At 36.0% G+C, this 18,663-nt stretch overlaps 1 protein-coding gene across 4 annotated transcripts in view; it reads left to right on the top strand.

Annotated features, from left to right (window-relative positions):
• EFR3A (EFR3 homolog A) overlaps positions 1-18,663 on the top strand; it is a 154,125-nt gene that overhangs the window by 47,027 nt on the left and 88,435 nt on the right. For all 4 annotated transcript variants that reach the window (XM_036755090.1, XM_036755071.1, XM_036755080.1 and 1 more), the window contains 3 exons: positions 720-870; positions 9,418-9,539; positions 15,315-15,464. In XM_036755090.1, the coding sequence (XP_036610985.1) occupies positions 720-870; positions 9,418-9,539; positions 15,315-15,464 (423 nt within the window). The remainder of the gene's footprint in view (positions 1-719; positions 871-9,417; positions 9,540-15,314; positions 15,465-18,663) is intronic.

Genomic DNA, 18,663 nt, shown 5'->3' with positions numbered 1-18,663 from the left:
GGGTCCAGACCTACTGACCTGCTTACTGACCTGCTCATTCATGACCCTTCATTGCCCATCACTTGCTATCCCCCGTGGTTGTTATGTCTTCCTTCTCTCGTTATGTCTTCCTTCTCTCTTCTACCTTCTCCCATATCTTAGAATCAGAAGTCAGTTTAAACATTACCTTCTGCAGATAGAATATTTATTAAGCACTTACTGTGTGTCATGCACTGGGCAAAACACTTAGGGATGCAAATATAAGCAAGAAAGATAGTCTCTACTTTCAAGGAGCTTATATGCAGATGAGATAAAACAACTCATAAAAGGGAACTGGAAAGGGGGATGGTCACCAGCGATGCTGGTAAGGGGGTGGAAAAATCTGGAGAATAAGTGGGTCTGGGATTGAAGTGAATATAACCTGGTCTGTTCATGTAATGGTCATTAGAGATAGGTACTCACTAATCAGAAGGGGACCTCAGGAGAGAGGTATCTTCAGATTGTAAAGGCTGCTGGTGAGTGGAGTTAGGAGTAAAATATATAATTTTTCTGAAATCTCTTAGCTACTTTGTGTGAGGTCTCAAAGTTCGTGTTTATCTGATAACTTTACTTAAGTTGTGAATTGTGCCTTTCTGTTGTTTGCCTGTTTAAAAAAGTTATTTTAATGCTATGAATGATAAGCCCTTTTATGAGATGTGACTGGAGATATATTGTTATGTTCCCTTTTCTTTTATACTTAGGTATGTTTTAATTGCTATGGAGGCATTGGACCAGTTGCTAATGGCTTGCCATTCTCAAAGCATCAAGCCATTTGTAGAAAGCTTTCTGCATATGGTAGCAAAGCTACTGGAGTCAGGAGAACCAAAACTACAAGTTCTTGGAACTAATTCGGTGAGTAAAGCCCATTATGTTACACTGAATATAAGGTTGTTTAGGTTCTGGGGTGACAGCTCCTTCTAATACACTGCAGGTATGAGATAGCTAAAATATTGAGACACAATTTAAAATAAAATGTTAAAAAGGAATGTAGGAATTGACAGTTCTTTAGAATTATTTCTCATTAGCTGTATCTGTTTCCTATTACTGAAATCTGTGAATTAGGGTACTGAATATGTTAAGTCTGCCTTTATATCTGCTATCTTTTGTTTCCTTCTCACGAGTCCGTATATTTCTGTTTGGCTTTGTCTATCACTTTCAGCCTACACATGCACCATCATTCTTGTTTTACTCCTCTGTATGACCTGCTCTATTAGCTCAGTTCTGATTTCATATTCATCATCTTCCTCTACCTGTGGGTAATTATGTATACATGAAATTAAAGGTGTCCAAGCTAGAAATCTTTATCTTCATATAGATATGAGACAACCCAATTTTAATTGGAAAAAATTCACAAATAAACATTTAGTAAGCATCTTTAGTGAGTCACTAAGGGTCCAAAGACAAAAGTGAAACAGCTCCAGCTTTCAAAGCATTTAAATTTTATTGCTTAGAATCAGAGATGTATGTATAGAGCCAAGTACTGTGTACAAAGTAATTCGAAGAAGAAGAATTTATACATGGGAGAGTCAGGAATGACTTCATGTGTAAGGCACTGACTGATCTGTGCCATGATAGCACCAAAGGATACTGAGACACAAAGGTGAGAAGGAAATGACTCCTAGACATGTGGTAAAGCCAGTACAGTGGAAGTTGAGAAGGAGAGAGGCAGGGTAAAAGCCCCAGGAACAACTTCCATTTCTTGCTGCATCAGCCTCCAGAAGGAAAAAGTGAGGAAAGATGGTATGGACATTGCTTCCATTTTTAACCATAGAGGGGAAGCTCCCATCTCATGCTGTGCTGTCCTCTGCCTAATTTCTAGTCCCTGGGAGTGAGAGTAGTGGAGAAACAGGGCTTTCCATCTGACCACATGCCTTCCAACAGATCCTCCATACTGTTCATTCACCTCCTGCATCTCCAGTAACCACTGGGAAGAAGAGATACCTCTCACTTCATTACTAACTGTAACAACAATGCTACTTGCAGCTACTGTGACTGTGTAAGACCAATAATACCAGCTGTGTGTGTGTATGCATATATATACACACACACATTTATATGCATATATCATTCACTTAGTTCAGGGGAAAAAGCCCCCTGAATGTCAGAGAAAACAAACAGAAATTACAAGCAGAAGTTATATAAACAGAGCTAAATAACACAAATCAGCAGATAGGCTTCTAGTCATCTGACCAAGACATTACATACATAGTTATCAGGGAGACAAGCACCAACATCTGGGTTTTTCAAAGCCGGGGTGGGGGGGTGGGGCTCTTTCACATCTACCCAGAGTCTCATCTGGCCAAATCACAGGAACAGTCTTTCAATGAGTGAGCACCCAAAGCAAAACCTCACCTCTAGCAGTTCTAAGAGTTCTTGATTCTTCATTCTGAGTTCAGTGGTTATCCTCTGGGCATATATACCCTTTTTCAGGGCCCTAGGGCTTCACAGGTCTCATGACCTAATTAGCAAAAGGGTGTGGGTCTTCCTACAAACAAAGGCAAGACTCAATTCAAGGCACTTGATTGCCTTAGTGCTGAGAAGCACTCCAAAAGAAAAACAGTAAAAAGTCCCACTTTACTTGCCCTTACACCAACTTAATTCATACCTGGTCATACCTTACTTATCCCAGTTATTCTGAACTTCCAAAACTTTTCATCCCTCTTCAGACCTACCATGACCCCCTTCTTAGATGCATGTTCTCAGCTGAGAACTTTGCCTCATATTATACAGAAAAAAATTGAAGCCATTACTATGAACTGCCTCTTCTCTCTTCATCTTATATCATTCAGATGCCTTATGCTGTGATCTCCTCCTTAATCCCTGTCTCACACAAAGAGATGACCCTATTCCTTGCCAAGACAAATTCCTTTACCTATGTAAGCAATCCTATTCCATCTTGTCTCCTTCAGCACATTGCATTTTCTGTCTTCTTCACTCTCTGATTTATCTTCAGTCTCTGTCTATTGGCTACTTCCTTGCTGTCTACAACCATGCCCATATCTCTTCCTTAAAAAAAAAAACCTTCACTTGATCCCTTCCACACTATCATACCATATCTCTTCTGCACTTTGTGACTAAACTCTTTGAGAAGGCTATCTACATTTGGTGCCTCCACTTTCCCTTCTCTTACTCTTTTCTTAATTCTCTATAATCTGGCCTCCAGTCTTATCATTCAAAACCAAACTGCTCTCTTCAAAGTTACCAGTGATCTTTTAGTTGCCAAATCCAGTGGCTTTTTCTGAGTCCTCATCCTCCTTGATCTCTTTGCACCCTTTTACACTAATGATTACCCCCTTCTTCTTGATATTCTCTTCTCCTGGGTTTTTAGGACATCACCCTCTCCTGGTTCTCATTCTCAGTCTCCATTTCTTCATCTTTACCTAGATCAGGGCTCTCCAACCTTAGGTTTTTATTGAAACAATAGACAGTATATCTCGATTTGCCATTTTAGTGGGAGCTCTGCTGTAGCTCGGCTTCTTTTACTAAAGCATTTATGTAAATTTCCATGCTTGTAGGCGGGCAGCATAAATCACACTGCCTGCCGCATGCCTCCCCCGCCCCCACCCCCCATGCTCTTTGATCCAGTGATACTGGCCTCCTTGCAATTCCTTGAACTAGATACTCCATCTCTCTGTTCTCGACCTTTTCTTTGGCAGTTCTCCATGCTTAGAACATCTTCCTCCTCATCTCTGCATCCTGGCTTCCTTCAAGTCCCAGTTAAAATTCCACCTTCTACCTGAATCCCTTTAATTCTAGGGGCTTCCCTTTGTTGATTATTTCCTATTTATCCTGTATATACCTTGTTTGTAAACAGTTATTTCCATGTTGTCTCACCCATTAGAATGTGAGCTCCTGGAGGGCAGGGACTGTCTTTTGTCTTTCTTAACAGTGCCTGGCAAATAGTAAGTATTTAATAAATGCTCATTGGGTCACTGAAGAAAGAACAGTATCTTAAAAGGCATAGATGAAGAGTACATTCACAAGAAGGGAGTGATTGATAATTTAATAGCTGCAGAGAGAAGTTGAAGACAATGAAGACTAAGAAATGGCCATCAGGTTTAGCAGTTCAAGGGGAACAGTTTATATGATGACACTACCATTATAAATAAAAAGAACTTTTAAAGAATATAGAACTCTGATTAAATGTAATGGATAACCTTGAGTCCAGAGAACTGAAAATGAATCATATCATCCACTTTCTTCCAGAGAAGTGAAGAACTTAAAATCCAAAACGAGACTTGCACTTTTAGACATGACCAATATTCAAATTTTTTTCTTGTGCTATGCCTGTTTGTTGTGAAGCTTTAAAAAAAGTTCATTTGGTGAGGGGGTAGTGGGAAGGAGAGAAAAATAAATGCTTATAAAAATAAATTAAAAGATTTAGCAGTTAAAAGATCATTGGTTACCCCAGAGAGAGGACTTTTCAGGTTAAGTGTATGTTTAAAAGATTGCAAAGCATTTAAAAACGTAATTGAGAAGTGAGGAAGTAGAGGCAATGAATACAGACTTTTTCACAGAATCACAAAATTTCAGAACTGGAAGGAAGCTAATGGTCATATAATTCAAGTCAGAACTGAAAAAGGATCCTCTTTTTGATAATCCTTGAAAGGGTGCCGTTGCTTTAAAAAACCTTCATGAAAATCCACTTTTCGTGCATCTCCGATTGCTAGGAAGCTGTTTCTTACATAAAAACAGAATCTATAGAACACTTCAGAGAGTTATGCTGTCCATTTACATTCTTCTCTTTTCCAGGTTCATTCACCCAGCCATATGATAGGACTCTAAGGCCCTTTACCACATCCTTGCCCTTTTTTGGGTACTCTCTGACTCACCACTGCCCTTCCTAAAAATATAGTATCCAGAACTGACCAGAATCTTTTAGATAAAGTGTGACCAGAGTAGACTAAAGTGGGACTGTCCCTCTATTCCTGGAAGCTTATTCTTTTTTTAAAAAGAAAAGATTTTAAAAACATGGCTTACATTTACACATATATTCCTTCCTACCACCCTCCCAAAGATCCATCTCTTCGAACAAAGATTTAAAAAAAAAGAAGGAATTACAAAAAAAATTAAGCAAATTGAGTGCATTAAAAATATTTCATGTTGTGCACAGTGTTTCTCACCTGCGGACTATCCCCTAAATCTTTGCAAAAATGAGGGGATTGTGTCTTGTATCTTTTCTTTGGGGTGAAGCCTGTTCTTTATAATTTCTCGACATACAGTTCATTTGTCCTGTGCTTTTTCACTTAAAATTATACGTACTTTTAAATTTACTTTTCTATGTATAAGAAACCCTAAACCTACTCTTCTACTTTTTCTTTTTTCTTGTTGATGTTGAATGTACCACCATTTTTCTAGTTTCCCAGATATGGAGCCTAGATGTTATCCTCACCTCTTCATTCACTCACCTCACCTCAGTTCACTCACTCAGTTGCCAGGTTTTGCTATTTCTTCCAGATCTTCTACCAGTTCCTTCTCTGTACTTACACAGTCATCACTCGAGTTGAGCTCCTACTCAGCTTTCATTTCTGTTATCACATTGGCTTCTTGATTGGTTTCTCTGCTTCAGGCCTCTTCCTACTCCAGTCCATCCTTCACATAGCAAAGAGATTTTCTTTAAATCTAGATCCATGTTATTTTCCTACTCAGTAAATTCCTGTGGTTCCCTTTTCCTTCTAGAACAAACTCTTGTTTGGCTTTTAAAGTGCTTCACAGTAAGGCTCCAGTCTGTCTTTCCAGATTCATTATGCATTTAATTACCTTCCTGTGGTCTGTTCGCATTAGCCTTCTCGCTGTTCCTCACCTGTCACTCCATCTCTCGTTCCTCACCTGTCACTCCATCTCTTGTGTCTGTTCCTTTGCGCTGTCTGCCACCATGATCTCTCTTAACACCTCTGCTGCACAAAATTCGTCCTTTAAGATACAACGCAAGTACCATCTTCTACGTGAAGCCTTTCCTGATATTCTCAATTGTTAGTGCTCCCTTTCCCTATCTTATGTTTATTCTGTATATATCTATGTTTGTACATGTTGTCTCTCTTGAGTGAGTACAAGTTTGTAGAAAGTTTCATTGTTTTATGTTTTTATCTCTAGTGCCTTACATAGTGCCTGGCCCATAGTAGATGTTCCTTACAAATTAGTTATCAAGAATATGCTACTTTCCCTTTTGTCCTCATTATAATTTTTAAGATGTGTTCTAAGTGGGAAAACCAGACAGTTCCAAGTGTCAAGAGAATAATTAGCATTCTCATCTGATTGGTAAGGCCAGAATAGTGGCTATCAATTCAGTTCAATGCCCTTTGCTAGATTGTAGGCAAAGAAAGACAAAAATGGAGCAGTTTGGGTCTTCTAAGAACTTAAATTCCACTTTTGGCATCTCTTTTTCATATGCAAAAGAGAAGTAATTTCTAGTTGGAAAAAGGAATTTACTTTATGTTCCAATTCTTTAGTCACACAAAATAATGGACCAAAATAATTCTCTACTTAATTTGATTATGCTTAATTTTGTTGACTAAATTCTGTAATAAAAACTGAATATTAAGCGTGTTTTACTGATACTTACTGGAAATCTGATCCATTTTAATGGAAGGTACAAATTATGGTATTTTGAACAATGAATGGGATTAGTGAATAAAAAATATAAATTTGAAAGTCATGCTCCTATTATTCTTTGTTCCTTTAATAGATGTACTCGTTATATTCTTTTGGCAGTCACCTTTGAAGCAGAGACATTGAAATAAATAGAAGTATTCAGACAGTGTAGAAAATTGTTCCTTTTTCTTGCAGAATTGTTGTTGTTTTCTTGACTGCTGTTGACAGTTTGAAGAGGGATAGCAGGGTATAGTGGAAAGGGAACTGGCTATGCATTTATGAAGACCTGGTTTCAGATTTGGCCCCTGATACTTAATAGCTTCAATTTCCTTATATGTATAAAGGGGCTAGTAACACCTGTAATATTAACACTAAAGGATTATTCTGAGGATCAAATGAGATAGCATGTTGAGTGCTTTTCAGACCTTACATGCTGTACAAATGACAGTTATTCATAGGATAGTATGTTTAATTTTCTTTCTCTCTTTATTATTTTATTTTTCCCCAATTACACATAAAAACAATTTTTAAAATTTGTTTCTTAAAACTTTGAGTTCCAAATTCTCTTCTTCACTCTCCCCTGCCCCCATATTGAGAAGGCAGGCAGTTGGATATAGGTTATACTTGTGCAGTCATGCAAAAAATATTTCTATATTTGTCATGCTATGAAAGAAAACAGAGGCTAAAAAAAAAACCCAAGAAAAATAAAGTAAAAAAAGCATAGTTTGATCTGCATTCAAACTCCATCAGTTCTTTCACTAGAGATGGATAGCATTTTTCATCATAGGTCCTTTGAAAATATTATGGATCATTGCGTTGTTGAGAACAGCTAAGTCATTCTGAGCTGATCATTGTACAATATTACTATTAATAAGTTTAGAGTTGGAAGGGACTTTAGAGGCCATTACTTTGGAGCCAACTCTCATTTTAAGGATAAAAAAACTGGGGCCTATAGAGTTTAAGTTATTCATCCTAGGTCACATAAGTAGTAAGTAGCAGAATGGGGATTATTTTGTAATATAAACTCAGATGGGGAAAAAGCATAGTTGCTATTATCTTTTCTATATCTTATAAAATAATCACCCATAGCATTTCAAAATTTATAGTGCTTTTTTCACAACTACTGTTTTAAGTATATAGTTAAAAAATTATCCCCATTTTACAGTCTCTAGTTTGTGGTTTAGATTAAGTGAAAATTAAATTCTGTAAATCTGTGCTAAGGGAATATATGATAATTAAGCCATTACATAGACATAAACGTTTTTAGTATCACATAGAGACACACTGGATAAGAAGTTAGATCACAGATTGTTCCTTAACTTACTGCAAGGTAGAAGATTTCTTTCTGACTCCTCAGAAGGAAAGAGGTACTTCATATTTCTTTGGAACAGTATCTGTTCTTTTTGACTATCCAAGGGTAACATTGGCTGCTTCCAAAAATAATCCATACTTCAGAATCTCTAGGAACCCACATCATTATTTAGTCTTTGGATAAATTAAGATGAACTAATTTTCTTCCCTTTCTCTTTCCAAAAAAACCAAAACAAAACAAAAACCAAACTTACAGACAGGATACAAGTTTGACAGCTAAACATTCTTGTTAAAAAAAAATTAATAGTCTGATATTTTCAGAAGGTATATTCTGATGAGTATAATCTCAGTACTCTTCCTCTAAAATGTTCATGAGTGATATCTAGCAAATTCTCTGAAATTATAGATTTTAGGAAATGGCATATTTCTAAAGACTGCTGTTCAAAGTACAATTTTGTTAAATTTATTGTAAAGCTCGTTTTAGTTACGCATTGTTTTTCCTCCATACAAAAATGCCTGTAAATGCTTAACTGCTTCCCATAACTCATTGTTTTAGAGCCTGGTTGGATGAGTTATTTTTAAAATAGATGAGTTACTAATACTCTGGTCTCTGAGATACCATAATATATTGTAAGAAACGATTCATTGAATTAGTTAACTGAATGTTAATTGGATATGGAAAACCATCTCAAGAAATCTTGGGATCTGTGCCCATACCCCTTTGCTTCTTTTTACACACACACACACACACACACACACACACACACACACACACACTTTAGGTTACTAGAGAAAAGTATGATAAATTTGATCAACTTTTACTTTCAGGCTAATCTTCCTTTCAATAATAATAATTTCTGATCCCTATCTGCAATTTTATTAATACCTGCCTGGTAAGGAATCTTCCTCTACCAATGCAGACAGACACTTTCTTTGCACCTTTGTAGTCTTAAGAGAAATGCTTGAGGTACAGAGAGATTAAGTGTTTTGCTCAGGGGTCTGGCACAGGGTCTTTGACGCTATGTCAAAGGTAGAATTTAATCCTAGGTTTTCTTGCTTCTGAGGTCAGATCTCTGTCTTCTGTACCATTCTTCCTCTCATCATCATTATTGTTATTACCATTTTTGTTATTGTTGTTATAATTAATAGCTGACAATTTTATATCTAACCTGTCATTTTGTTTAAACTTATGTCCATTTCTACTTGTTTCATTATGAGTGGAAACATGCAAAAATTACAAACTACTAATTTTACCCTTGGAAAATAGTTTGCTTATATTACATGAACAATATTACTGTTTGGTATTTAATGTTATTCTTTAAAGTTTCATTATTGATATTAAAAAAGGATCTTTTATTCGGTTGAACAGTTTTCTGTTCTTATGCTTTTGATGCTTATAGAATTATATACATTGAAATAATATTAAACTTTGCAATTTTTTTTCAGCCTTTGAACAAATAACATAAGTACTTATTGGTGCCATTTTATTTTTTGTAGTTTGTGAAATTTGCCAATATTGAAGAAGATACACCCTCTTATCATAGACGTTATGACTTTTTCGTTTCTCGATTCAGTGCCATGTGTCATTCCTGTCATAGTGATCCAGAAACACGGAAAGGGTATGTATCATTTTTATGTTACTGAGTGTTAATAGAACAAAATATAAGATAATAGATTTCTCATTCATGTTCATGTTGCATAACATTTTAAAGGAATTATGAGGAGCTATAATCTAATTATCTCTAAGCGGTAGCTATCTTATATGTGTGTTCAACAAATAGTTACTCAGTACCTATTCAAAAATAAGGCATATCCCATATACTTATAAAAGTTCTCAAACTAGGATCTGGGTATCACTTGGCAAATGTCATATGCCATTTTTCAGTTAGATATGTGCTTTAGAGAAATGATAAGCTAAGTATTATTTGAGTTTTGTTTTGGGAGGGGAATTTCTTAGTAATCTGAATGGCTAGCAGCGCTTCAAAACTAGTGTTCTCTTAATTTTAGGAATCATTAACATTGGGGAAATATTGGAGGGGGAAAATGCATTAGGAAGAGAATGAACCTTCAAGGAAGCTAGAATTTCGAAGTGGCGGAGGTGAGCCAATCCCTCTGTAGCCAAACTTCCTACTGAAGAAGAGGTTTTGTGTGACAAAGCTGGTTCTGGTGCTGATTCTGTTCCTGCTGAGATTTGCAAGGCAGCTAGTCCACTGCTCATACAAAAGCTGACTGAAATTTTCTGGGTAATATGGTAAGAGGTGGTTATCCCCCAGGAGTTCAAGAATGCCTCTGTTGTCCATCTCTGTGAAGGAAAAGGAAATAGGTTGTTATTTGACAGTTCATAGGTGAGTCTCTTTCTTGGTCATTGCTGGCAGGATTTTTGCCATGGTCCTTTTGAATAGGGTTATCCTTCATCTGGAAAATGGTCATCTACCCTGAGAGCCATTGTGGCTTCAAAAAGGGCCAAGGAACAGCTGATATGGTGTTGGCTGCCTGACAATTTCAAAAGAAATTCCAGGAGCAGAACAAAGGTCTGTACACAACATTTGTTGATCTAATGAAGGTCTTTGATATTATAAATCATGAAAACATGTGGAAAATTATGGCAGCATTTGGTTACCCAGAGAAGTTCATCACTATTGCATATCACTTCCATGATGGCGTGCTTGCATGAGCTCTGGATAGTGGACGATACTCTCACACTTTCCCAGTCACCAGTGGAGTGAAGCGAGGCTTTGTGTTTGCTCCTGTGATTTTTAGCAGGATGCTTTCAGTGATGTTGTCAGATGCCTTCAATGGAATCAGAAGCGGCATTAAGGTCAGTTACTGCAATGATGGTAGTAAATATTTAACTTGAAGAGGCTATAAGTCAAGACTAAAGTGGATCTTTGAGTTGGTGTGCAGCTTTTTGTTCTCAGATTATTGTGCACTCAATGCAGCTTCTGAGGCAGAAATGCAACAGAATATGGATCTATTCTCTGCTGCTTATACTAATTTTGGCCTAACATCACCAAGAAAAGAGAGGTTCTTCACCAGCCACCACCACACCATCCATATATTGAACTATCTGTTACAGCAAATGGAGAAATTTTGAATGCTCTGGGTAAGTTCACTTACCTTGGCAGTATACTTTCTAGGTATGCACACATAAGTGATCAGGTTGACATACACATTGCCAGAGCTAGCTTAGTGTTTGGGAGACTCCAAAGGAACTTGTGGGAGAAAAGAGGTGTTAGGCTGTCCACCAAACTGAAGATCAACAGAGCAGTTGTGCTGACTTCATTGCTGTATGCCGGTGAAACCTGGACAGTCTACCAGTGCCATGCAGGAAACTGAATTGTCTCAGGAAGATTCTGAAGATCATCTGGCAAGATAAGCTACTGGACACTGAGGTCCTTTCTTGAGCTGAACTGCCAAGCATTCAAACTCTACTGGAGAGAGCACAGCTCCGATGGGTTGGCAATGTTGTTCGAATGCCAGATGTACATTTCCTTTACTATTTTATGGAGAAGTCACACAAGGCAAGTGCTCACGCAGAGGTCATAAGAAATGATATAAGGATACTTTCAAGGTCTTGTGGCATTGATTGTGAGACATTGGAGACATTGGCACAGAGCTGTCCAGCGCAGCACGCCTGTATCACTGTGCTCTGTGAGCAAAGCAGAATTGCAGTAGCTCAAGAGAAATGTGAGATATAACAATTTAGAGACATCTCTACTCCAAATGTCTGCATGGACTATTTGTATTTGACCTGTAGTAGAGCCTGACGAACTTGTATTGATCTAATCAGTCACAGTTGGACACACTACTTTGACCACATAAAGAATTCATTTTGGTCTTCTGAGCACAAAGAACAACAGCTATTCTCCACTGTCCCCCTGCATTCTTTTCCACATCATCTCACTTCTGGACTTTTGCTCATGCTATTTCCTTTATGTGGAAAAATCTCCCTCTTCCTATTCCACCTTTGAAATACTTTCCATCCCCTAAAAACCAACTCTAATTCTGTCTCTTCCATAAAATCTTTATTGATTTTCCCATTAGTCAAATTTCTACCATCCTAGCTCCTCAGTATTCTTGCTTCATTTCTTCTCTTACGGTATCAAGAGGTTTTACAACCTTATCCCTTACCAGTCTTATTTGTTCTTCTTTCATATGCTCTACATTCCAGTGAAAATTGGACTACTATTCCTTGAAGGATCCTGCCTTTCCAACCTTTCTATATTTACTGTAGCCCATTCCCTCTACCTGTAATGTATCTTTTCTCCTCCCTCCAGCACCAGCTCAAGTGATAGATAATAATATTTATCATCCTCTTCATTGACATCATATCTAACGTTTATATAGCACCTATTATGTGCCAGACACTGTATCTTTACAAATATTTTCTCATTTGAGCACTTTACAAATATTACCACAACTGCCATGTAAGCTAGGAGCTATTATTATCCTCAGTTTACAGATGACGAAACTAAGGCAGACAGAGGTTAAGCAACTTGTCCAGGATCACACAGTGTCTGAAGCTGGATTTGAACATGTGTTTTTGGTCCTTTTGTATTTAAGTTCAGAATTAATGAAAGTTTTTAAAAAGAGAGAAGACACAAGGACTCAGGACCAGCTGTCGAAATGAGAGACTCATAGTTTTTGTGCAGGGTGAAGATGACATAGCAAATGAAATTGAAAAGAAAATTGTCCTGAAGCATTGGAAGAAGAAGGGAAAGTACAAATAGAAAAAATTCACTGGTCACAACCTGAAAGAAATCCTCTGAGGAAAACCCACAAGAATATTATAGTCAAATTCTGAAACCTCCAGCTCAAGGATAAAGTATTATGAGCAACAACAAAATTTACATTCTGGTGGTGTCACAATTAGAATCACACAAGATCTATCAGTGGCAACACTAAAAGACCCCAGGTCTTGGAACACTATATATCAAAGAGCAAAAGAACTGGGCTTCTGGCTGAAAATCTCATACTCAACTACGCTAAGCATAATCCTGAGTGAAAAAAATGGACATTTAATGAATTGCCACACTTTAAGAACTTTATTAAAAAAAAAGCAGCTGAACTTAATAGGACATTTGACATAAAAAAGCAAAGAGAAATATAGGATACTAAAGTACAAAGACTAATTATAAGGGACTCCAGAAGGACAGACTATTTTTTATGTATGTAAAATGTATGTCTAAGATTGTTATTAGTAATTGAGTAGCTCATAAGAAAGATTGACCTGAGCATGACTTCAAAAAGTAAAACCATTCAAGAATAGCTAAAAAGAGTAATTATCTTGGACAAATGAGGTGCAAGAGGAAGAACCAATGTAGAGGAATTAGATGGGAGAAGGGGGCTGGTAGTTCTGGAAACCTACTTTTATTGGGAATGGGTTCAAGAGGAAACAATACATGTACATCTAGAAGAGCATAAAAGTCTTCTAAATTTAGAAAGAAGTAAAATGGTAAGGAGATGAGGAGGGAGAGGATAAGGGAGGGTTCTTTAGAGGAGGGGGGAGAGAATAGGTTAAACGGGGGATATAGAAGGGTGTTTAATGGGAATGGGAAGATAAAAGGAGGGATCGTTGAGGGGAGTAGATTAAGTAATAGAAAGACAAGGTAATGGGTAGAAGTAAAGTAGTGGAGTCAGAAGGAATAGGAAATAAGAGACATGCACAAACATAAGAAGAAAGATTAGGAGAAGAATCTCTAAGGGAAGGTATATGTTTATATATGTATGTATGTGTATATATGCATACATGTATGTGTATATCAATATTTGTATATAAATACATCCATGCTTAATTGTAGCCTGGGGTGGAAGGAAGGGGGGAAAACAAGTAAAAAGCGTACAGCAGAGAACAAAAGAAAGCCTACAAGGAAGCAAAGAAAAAGTGGATAGTTTTCAACCTAACGTGTAGTATTTAATATATAGACTTTCTTGAAATGGAAATTTGTTGCTACATATTTTAAATACTCTCTTATATTGTGCTATGCACATCTTGTTTTTTTCTTTTCTTATTTTACATTTGTTTTGATATTTAAGTTTACAATATGTTTCTTTTTCTTTTATTTTGTATTTAAGTTTTAGTATTCAAGTCTAAAATTAAAAAAAAAATAACATTTCTGAGTTGGAATGGAGAACTATGATCTAGCTACCTGTAAACACTGAGCCTTGTAGGCTGCATGTTTTAAGCCCATTTTTAGTTTTGCTGGGAAGCTACTCTACTGGCACTGGCTTTGCTGATAAGCCCCCTGGAGGTAGAAATGACTATGGTTTTAGTAGACTTCTTAATTTACCCTTCAGCCCAGTTTGAATTGAGAAGTTATATGGGACCTAAATGATCTGTTTTTTCCATCTTGTCTGGAAATTGATATTCTGGATTTCAGGTGCTGATAGAAAATTAAGAAAATTTCATTAGGCAATTGGAAATGTGGATGTGGAACTCCACAAGTGTTAGAAATTGAGCTGGAGAGAGTTTTTGAGATCATCCTTGTAGAAGTGATCGCTAAACTTGAGGAATGGATGTTGTTAAGACAGAGGGTAATGGACAAAGGTTGAGGGCAGAGCCTACACTTAGAGACTGGGAAGAGGTAGAAGATTCAGTCTCTACCTCTTAGAAGAGCCAAGAGAATGCAACGTTGTGGAAGTCCAGAAAGTAATCTAGAAAGAAGGGATGACAATTAACAACATTAAATATTGCAAGGGGGTTAAGGAAGATGAAGACTGAGTAAAGATCATTGACTTGGTCAATTAGTAGGTCATTGGTTACTTTTGAGAGAACATTTTGGGTTGAATTCTGGGTATAGTTATCTTATGGACTATTTGTTTTTGAGATTTTAGATTCCCAGAAATGGGAAGTTGTTGGGGACAGATTATAATGCTTTGTGAGAGAGTTGAGGGAAGCATTAGGGGAATCTAGGCACAGTGAAGACCTATTCACAGCTTTTCATATTTCACTCAGCAACCAGAAAATATGTTCCTTTTAATTAGACATCTAAAGACTCTAGATCACCAAGTATTCCTGGTCTAGTTATTATTAATTTAGACCTTTTCTAATGTTTGTAATATGTTTTGTCTTCCTTTCATTGGATAATTTTACACACAAACTGACAATCATATATGCACACTCTAAATATTTCTATTTTCAAAAAACTGACATTAATTAGGATTAAAAAAAATTTTATCAAATTATTCTATTTTAAACATAGCATAAATCTTTATGAAATCACTATTTGATGTCTTGGCCAGACTTCTTAAACTTTTTCTACTCGTGACCCACAGTTTAAGAAGCACCATGATTTAGGTCTTTTGTTGTCTCCTAGCTAAGCCAAAAAAACTGCCTAATTTTTCTTTCTTTGACTTAAAAAGACTTAAATATCTTTTCTTTTTCCTTTTTCTAGAATCCGCATAGCTGGGATCCGAGGAATTCAAGGTGTGGTTCGCAAAACAGTTAACGATGAGTTGCGGGCAACTATATGGGAACCACAGCATATGGACAAAATTGTTCCATCCCTGTTATTTAACATGCAAAAAACAGAGGATGTTGACAGGTATTGTATAAAGTTTCTCAAGATTGACATAAAAATATGTAAAATATAAGAATTTTAATTGGAATCTGAGTAATCACTCATGTGGTAAACTTTGGGGGTGGGAGGTTTAAAGTTCTTTTGTGGAAAAAAAAATTTTTTTTGAGTTTATGAGCATTTATTTTCTTTCTCACTCCTCCACCTAAGGGGAGAAAAACCCTTTTTAACAAAAAATGCACCATCAAGGCAAACAAATTCTTATATTCCCCATGTCCAAATATGTGTGTCTCATTCTGTATCTTTAGTCCATTTTCTCTGTCTGATGGTGGGTATTCATCATTAGACCTCTTGAATTATCATGTTTGGTTGTTATCTTGATCAGAGTTCTTAAGTCTTTCACAGTTGTTCATTGTTATAGTGTTGTTACTAATTGTTCTGGTTTTGCTTACTTCATTCTATATCAGTTCATACAAGTCTTCCCAGGTTTCTCTGAAACCATCTATTTCATTATTTCTTATGGCACAATAATATTATTGCAGTCGTTTGACATACTTTGTTTTGCCGTTTTTAATTGATTAACACCTCCTTAGTTTCTAATTCTTTGCTACCCAAAAAATGAGCTACAAATATTTTTGCACAAATAAGTTATTTTCCTCTTTGATCTCTTTGGGCTATCATCCTAGTAAAATGAGAGACTTTGTAAAGCTAGTGAGTTTTTTAACCTTTTTACTCTATGGGAGGAAAAGCACCATTTAAAAATTACATAATGCTTAAATTGATCTTGTAGATTCTTTAATTTTTTTGAAATGTTTTAATGTTTTACTTCTCATCCACCATTTGAAACTTGCTTAAATAATGTGATATTAAACTTTTCTCAGAGCTACTAAAATTGATTCTGTTTGACTCATAATACTAACAAGTTAGATATGTTAGTAAAGAACAAAACTGAATTCTTAGTTCTTATGAGAGCTTCTTAATGCTTATTCTTAGTGTTCTGAATTATATGTTTTTTTAAAACTATGTAAATAAGAACTGGTAGCAAAAAGCTTTTAAACTCACGTATCTGATTTTAGATTGGGGTAAAAGTGATTCAGCAGATTTTCCTTTTCATTCATTTCTGTTATCTAATTAAAGCCAAACATTTGCACTTCATTGTGCCTTGCATGTACCATGTGTATAAGTTATATGTTCATTATTTATACAATGCTTAAATTTTTACCTGCAGTTCATTTTCAGGGCTAATAATGATCAGTGCTTCTGATTCTTTTTATTAACCTTCAACATCACCTAAAATGATGCTGAAAAAAATACTCAGTGCTAAATAAACACCTGAGAATTGAAAAGCCAGTTAATTATCAATAATCAGGTCTTTCCTTAGTTCAAGTAATGATAATGATAATAATAATTAAAATTTATATATTTATAGTTACAAAGGGATTTATATTCAATATCTTATGTGATTCTTACAACTTTATAAGAGAGGTATAGTGGAAATATTGCCATTTCACAAATGAGAAAACTGGTTCATTCAGGTTAAGGGATTTGTTTGGGGTATTAGAGATAGTAAGTGTTTGTAGAAGTGCCTACTAAATCTATTATCCTTTGAACTGAGATTTCTATGTTTAAAATCCTTTTCAGTGGATTTTGTCCTTTGACCTTTTTAAATGTAAGTCAAACTCATTTGATGCCTCTTTCCCCCCAACCCTTTCCTTTATGTTTGCATGTTTTCTTTTCATAAATCCCAATTTTGGTAAACAGCAAGTTCCACCCCTTTCTTTATCTTTCGTTACATTAATGTATTCCTTTTCCCCAACCTTATTTTTTCTTATTTATTCCCTTTAATACCCTTTGAAGGCACCAACGTTCTAAAAGGACACTTGTTTCTTCTATACTGTCTATAGGACAGAGGTATCAATATGCAGCCAAACAGATTAAAATGTATTTGGAAAATGTTTAACAAATAAATAAAAGTACAGCATAACATACACACTGTTAATTTGTGGTTTTCTAAGTTATTACGTGGGCTAGCAGAGATGTGTTTCTGTTTGTGTTTGATACCATTTCTGGAACATTTACGACTAAGTGGTATTGGGAAGATCCAAGTTCAGATCCTACCCCAGACACTTAACTAGCTCTGTGGGCTTGAGCCAGTCACTTTACTTCTGCCTAAGTTTTCGCATCTCTAAAATGGAGATAATAGTAGCACCTACCACCGAAGGTTGTAGTAAGAATAAAATGAGATATTTTTAAAGTACCATCTAATCCTTAAAGTGCTATGTAAGTGCTATCTATATTATAATTAATACTACTTGTTTTCATATAGCTCCTTCCAAGTACTCAAAAAATTTACCTTTATAAGTGACTCCTCACTTTTTTTTTTAATATTTCAGAGTTCCAGCTTAGCTCTGAACTTTTTATTGGAAGTGGTTGAGAGCCCTCTATTCTAATAAAAGTCTTTTTTCCCTCAGTAGGATTAAGTTATAAACCTATATTATAAGCCTACACTTTTTTTCCCTTTTAGAATAATGTATTCCAATAATTCTTCCTGTATATAGAAGCTGCCAGGTCTATTGTGACCCTGATCATGGTACCTTAGTATTTGTGCTTCTTTTTATTATTGAAGTCATGCTGATTTTTTGGGTTCACTTTCTCTTCTAGGTGCCTGCTAACCACCCTTTTCATTTATTTTGGAATTTTTGGAGTAATTAAAGTCAAACTCATTGATCAAGAATTTGCAGGCTCTGTTTTCTTCCCTTCTTATCACTACTGGAATTTTTTGCCCATTTTTAATCCTATAGTACTTTCTCTTTTTAAAGATCACTTATAGTGACTCAGTAATCATTGTCTACCAGTTCTTTTTTCTACCCTGAGGTACAGTTCATCTGGTCTGTATGATTTGAATTTATCAAAGTATGCTAAGAGTTTATGTACTTTCTCTTGACCTGCCTTAGGTATCAACTCCCACTTAGCCATTTTTTTTTTTGTCCTTTTTAGTCAGTATTTCCTAGTCTTTGGCCAAGACAACAGGTGAAAAATAAGAAGAATTAACCATTTTTGCTTTCTCTTAGTAGTCAGATATTTTTTCATCTACCCTTGTCCTGTGCTTCTACTTAAAATTCACAGTCGATTCTCCTCATTTGTGGTAGTATGTTCTATAAAATCGTGATGAACACTACCAAATACTCAACTGTTTCTCCTTGAGGAGAAAGGCTCCTGTGAGCCT

This window comes from Trichosurus vulpecula, chromosome 1 (assembly GCF_011100635.1).
Source record: "Trichosurus vulpecula isolate mTriVul1 chromosome 1, mTriVul1.pri, whole genome shotgun sequence".
In the NCBI taxonomy this organism is placed as follows: domain Eukaryota; kingdom Metazoa; phylum Chordata; class Mammalia; order Diprotodontia; family Phalangeridae; genus Trichosurus; species Trichosurus vulpecula.
This window is presented reverse-complemented; position numbering and strand designations above follow the sequence as displayed.